Source organism: Chelon labrosus, assembly GCF_963514085.1.
Source record: "Chelon labrosus genome assembly, chromosome: 3".
Lineage (NCBI taxonomy): Eukaryota > Metazoa > Chordata > Actinopteri > Mugiliformes > Mugilidae > Chelon > Chelon labrosus.
The window spans coordinates 17,261,129-17,266,701 of record NC_140339.1 but is presented as its reverse complement, the minus strand read 5'-3'; the positions used below and the strand labels follow the sequence as shown (position 1 = coordinate 17,266,701).

The 5,573-nt window shown below is 46.4% G+C and overlaps 1 protein-coding gene across 1 annotated transcript; it reads left to right on the top strand.

Moving 5' to 3' along the window:
• Positions 1 to 4,093: 4,093 nt before the first annotated feature.
• On the top strand, positions 4,094 to 5,238 carry LOC311485981 (ribonuclease P protein subunit p25-like; the record flags this gene model as incomplete). The annotated part of the gene is made up of 1 exon (XM_084541723.1): positions 4,094 to 5,238. One exon carries the CDS (start codon positions 4,094 to 4,096, stop codon positions 4,919 to 4,921), a length of 828 nt encoding a protein of 275 aa, XP_084397849.1. The 3' UTR covers positions 4,922 to 5,238.
• Positions 5,239 to 5,573: the final 335 nt, after the last annotated feature.

Sequence of the window (5,573 nt, the reverse complement as noted above, 5' to 3'; positions counted from 1 at the left end):
GCGTCGCTGTTTAGTTGATGAAGCAAAAACATGACTTTCGTTGATAGGCCTCATAAATCAAGAGTTGCCATGTGTGTTTTCTGTCTGCCATATGTTTCCATTTTGTCATATTCTAAAGCTTGGGATTTCCAAACTTTTCCTTTTTAAATTATTTCTGGTACAAACATATTCCCTCAACCTTCTGTGCTCCTCTTCCTCTGGCTAAACATCTTTCATGCCCGTCCCTCCTGTCTCTCTTTCAAAAGCATCTTCAATAGAAGTTTCCTGCCACTATGTGAGACACATCTGCATTGCAGTGCCAAGGGGAAAGCAGCAGCTGAAGGAGAAAAGAGGTATGTTGAAAGAGAAGAGATATAGGTCTGAAAGGCGTGAAACAGAGATGCAAAGGGAAAATGAGAATGAGGAAGACTGACCCGTCATTTACCAAAATAATGGATGCATGAAGTGACAGGAAAACGTCCCTTCATGCATCATTTGGCTTATTATACCACTGTGGTCTTACATTTTTTTTTTTTTTCCTTTGACACAAACACATGCCCATTTAAATGTCCAAAAATCGAACACAAACACAACCATTTGCACCTCAAAGTGCTGTCACAGGGAAATCACAGAGAGGGTCATCCACCCCCACCCCTCTGCAAGCCTCTGAGCCTCCCTGTTATTAATGGCGTCATCATTTTTCCTCTGCTCACTCTATTTCCCTTCTGATAGTGGGGCCTGCTTCATCGTGTTCTGCCATGTTTCTGTAATTGCTCCAACAGCCTGCCTTATGCTGAGCATATAGTTTTTTTTTTTTGCGTGTGTGTGTGTGTATATGCGTGTGCATATGCAAGGGTGTGTGTGTGTGTGCTGTTCAGTCCCCCACCAGTGCTGGCTGTGAGTTTGTGGGGCAGAACCAAGCCGCGGGCGAGCTCCACACGGAGTGAAATGACAGCCTCCAGGCCACCATTGGTTGATGACCGTGAAAACACTTGCGGTTAACGTAAAGTGAGCGACCGGCTGTCACAGTGAGGCACCGCCGTTATACGCAGCCCTGACAACAGCACAACAAGCTGCTCTACAACCAGACTCTGCAGTGCTGCAACAAACAACAAAGGGCCAGCCATACTATTCATAGCAGAAACACCTCGAGAACACTGCAAAAAGTAAGAAGACGCAACCACTACTATTTGTCACAGTCTCTGAAAATAAATAGTTTTTCTTTACTTAAATCCTGGCGGGCAGAAGAAAAAAGCCGAGGGTGGTGGTTGGTGAAGGAAGACGGGGAGGTGAGCGTGCAGCAGAGAATTCCTAGACTGTCACAGATGCCAGCCAAGGTCAGATAAAGTGAGGAGTAAGTGCTTAGAGAGCTGCAGGGGCAGAGGCCAGTTGTGTGGAGGAGGTGTGAAGGAGTGAGTGACCAAGCATGAGCGCCGCCTCCGCCCGTCATTAAATGAAGCCACTTAAAGGGAAAAGGCAGCGCTCAAAAAGGTCAATACGCGGCACTTGTGCAAAGCCCTGATGGTTTTATTTAGCCATCCAGGGAATAGTTTTGTCTTTAAAGTGGAAGAAAAAACGTTGCAAATACGTGGCTGAAGACGCCTGCTCAGAACCCTGCATTTTTACTCAGAAGCTGAATTGCTTAATCTATCACATTCCCGCCAGCAAACAGGCTCCTAAAGCTAAACTGAGAGGCAATAAATGATGTGTCAACATCATGTAGTAAGGAGGGATGATTACGGAGCTGCTTTTATCATCAATTTTAACCTCGCTGTGGTTAAATCAGACTTCTTTTACCCTCTGCCCCCTTGCATTTCTTCCTTGCCACCTCTCACTGAACACACGCACACACGCGTGCACACACACAAACACAGTTTATTATGCAGTAACATTACCAGATCCCCTTAGGCAGCTGTGCATCTCTGTATGACTGATGAGGGTAATTTCTCCCAAACAACAGAATGATCACTTTGGTGGTGAGCGCTAGAAACCCTCCCTCCTCCCCCCGTCTTCCCTCTCACCCATCTTCTTTTTAGCTTAGAAAAAAAAAAAAGGCAAGAAAAAGAAACACATTCGTTACTACGTCTCCTGCAGTGTCTGGAATGGTTCCAGAGATAAATAGCTCACCCACCTTATACATACAAATTAAATAAAAAAGTTCATCATTCCAAGGATCCAAACAGTCTATTGATCTATCAGTGAGGATTCCATACTCAGACTATAATAAAAGACATTCTCACTTTGGCAGCTGGATTTGGGGGTGAAGAGGGTTATTTCTTCCTTGATTACCATAGGGATCCAATATAATACACATGCCACTGTGAATTAGCCTCACGGTAAGGACCGGGCCAAGTCACAGTGAGTTTACACTATCTGTGTACTACTGTGCACCATGGGATATACTGAGCTCAGAGTAGTTAGGACTTGTCTGCCTCATAGGTTCAGCCTCAGTGGGCTGTCTTTACCTATTCTCCCATCTGTCAGTCACACACGAAAACAAATCCACCTGTCGACCGGGAGACTGGGCTGAGCAGGACGCTGCTACAGCTGTCTGGGCCTGACTCAGCGCAGACGGGAGCAAGCCAGCGCCCTCCACCGGTGATAGAAAGCCCATTAAGATGCTTATTACCCCACCTGTCAGCCCCGTCTCCTCACCTGCACAGATCCGCCAGACTAATGAAGACAGTCACCATTAATATAGCGCCTTGGCCGTGGAAGTCATGCTTCTGTGCATTTTGTGGTCCTCGTGTCCTTGATCCCAAGGGCTCACAAGGCTTGTAACAATATAACAGCCCATGCGTTAAGAGACAGGCATTCTTACCGCGCCACTTGATTGCCTCAAAAATGAAGCTATTAATGCTGCATTATGTAAATTGCAATGGTCACAAACATCTAATAGGATAAAGGCTAAGTACAGTGCAATTTAATGCCGCTGACTTTCAGTAGCTCTTTGAAGGATGTTTTCAATTATAAGAGAGCTAATTTAATTCATTGTTTCGGAGCTGAAAATGCATTTTTAAAGGTTGACTGAGTCTCTATTTCAGAACTCGGGTTTAATCAGTCATGTACATTGAACACCGGAACGTCCTCTAAAGAGATTGACAAAGTTGCCGGGGATCTGCATTCTAGGTTTTAAAGGGACACAGTAGCCCTGCCCGCCTCTTTTTCCTCAGATGGCAGGCTTCAGCTGTGAAGCGGAGGGCGTTCGTCTAAAAGATGAAAAGACCTGCGCCTTTAAGAGGGCTGTCTCCCCTTTCCCTCATGCTCCCCCTCAACCATACAGACACTCCTCCTGTGAGCATTTGTGAGGCAGCTCCTGTCCCTTATGTCTCTTTGTGGGGAACAGAACAGACTTTCCAGAGCATCACTGAAGACGAGACCGAACTCTAGGGACGAAACCCCAGTTGCAGACCTCTGTGCAGCCCTGGCCTCAACTGTAGTGGATGTCAAAATGGGCACAAGAAGGGGAGACGCAGACCTACACAAGCTGGAGTAAAACATCCAGAGGTCCGAAACAGGAGGAGGAACTTAACAGCTGGACAACCCAAGAGGTCAATTTTGAGTTGAAGGCGACATGCTCAGCAGATTAAAATCAACAACGCTGGACTGGATCGCTGAGGAAAAGGTGGAGTCTTAATTTGAGCTTTAAGTTTCTCTTTAGAAAAGTTTTGCTAAAGAAGAATCAACAAAGCACTCAGTATCTTTCTCAACTATTAAGGATAAAGGCACCATATGAAATACATAGAGATGAAGGAAAGTAAATGATTTAGCTGTGTTTTTTTTTTACTGTCTCCAGAGCACTTATTTAATTTGTGGGACGAAATTCAGATGTTCTTTAAAGAACATGTTGAAAGGTCCCATCGGTGCTCTTAATTCCACAGCCAGGCGTTTATCTTATTTCTCCAGCTCTTTCTGAGAGGGAGCCTTAAAGACTTTGTTGATAGTGCTCTCGGGGAGCGGGTAACATTTCTTATAAGAAGTCTTGAAACTTTACAGCTGGTAACTGAAGGGAAGAGGGAAGCGCCACATACATAAGAAAATGGTGTTAAGCAGTATTCGACGTGAGGAAACTGTGTGTCTGGACTAACACACTGGAGCACTGAGGACTGCAGAAATGTTCACAGGGTGTGGAGTGGTTAGTGGCCAGAACCAGTACCTGACCAAAGACGCTGTCAGGCCTTACCCAGGACTGGAGGTGAACAGACCAATCCAAATGGAGAATGGGGGGATGTGCCCCGTCTACCAGGGTCAAATGTACGGCAATGTTAGCCAGCCACCAGCGGTGAACAATGTTTCCAGCCCGCTGAAACCAGCACCGCTACCTGTCCCTCCTCCGGCACTCAAACTAGGGCAGGAAGGGTTCAGGAAAGTGTGCCGAACTGAGGAGGACAGCCCCTGTCCCTTCCCGGGACTGGCTTCTGGTGTGTTGGAGATGCGTGTGAAGGAGGGAAGCAAGATCCGCAACTTAATGGGATTTGCCATGGCGCGAATGCAGGGAGAGAAGGGTGTAAGTGGGGGAGGTGTGAGCGCTGATGGGCTCAGGCAGGTGGTCTTCACTGGTTCGGGTCGTGCGGTCACAAAGACCATCACCTGCGCTGAGATCATGAAACGAAAAGTGGGCTGCCTGCACCAGCTGACCAAACTGCGGTACAAGGTGGTGAAAGAGGTGTGGGAGAGCGCTGGAGGCGGGACATCCGAGATGACAGTGCACAGGACTGTACCGTCAATCAGCATCCTTCTTTCCAAAGATCCCCTGGATCCCCAAGAGCCAGGCTATCAGCCTCCAGAGACTCTCAGTGCATTGTGGGAGGAGAGAGAGAGTGCCGAACCTTCCTCACAGACAGCATGCAAGAGACCTCTTGGACCTTTGCCATATGGCAGTTTCCCTCACTGTAAGAGGGTGTGTTTAGGGGAAGGAGTCTCAGTCCTTCCTCCTCAATGACTGTCTCATCCGGTGTCACAGTGGAGGGGATTGAATCAGAGGAGTTCATTTGGCGCTGCACTCCACTCAAGCACAATGCTGAGACAATCAGAACATTCACTCAGACAGAACAGTGCTTTCTCAAAAGAACTGACTACCAATTCCAGCCTCCAGAGGTCAGTTTAACTGGAACCTAAAAGCTTGCCTGTGTACTTGCAGCATTTACAGGACGTCTTCCCCGGTACGTCTAACGTGGTCTCTCACATCCACAATAATACTGTGATGATGTGTGCTACTGTGCTGTAAGATCTTGAATAGATTTACATCCCATTTCACAACGACAAAACAAAGCCATGAAAAGCACAGGTTCCAGATTCCTGCTTTCAGTGAACTATCCACAACCTGTGGACAGAAAATCATAATATCGGCATCACTATTGCAAACATCTCTATCCCTCCGTGCTTTTAAATATAACCATTCAAAATACACAAAGTAGATACAAGACCATGAGATGGAAAAACGGCATCGATGATATGACAAATGCAAAACATACCAATTTTATTTGTCTGATTATTAACTCTCAAAATTAAATAAACATTTCCCCCCCCCCAATGGAAATTTTCTTTTGTATTCCATCTTTCTTACTCATACATCATTTGCAAAGCCCTGATTG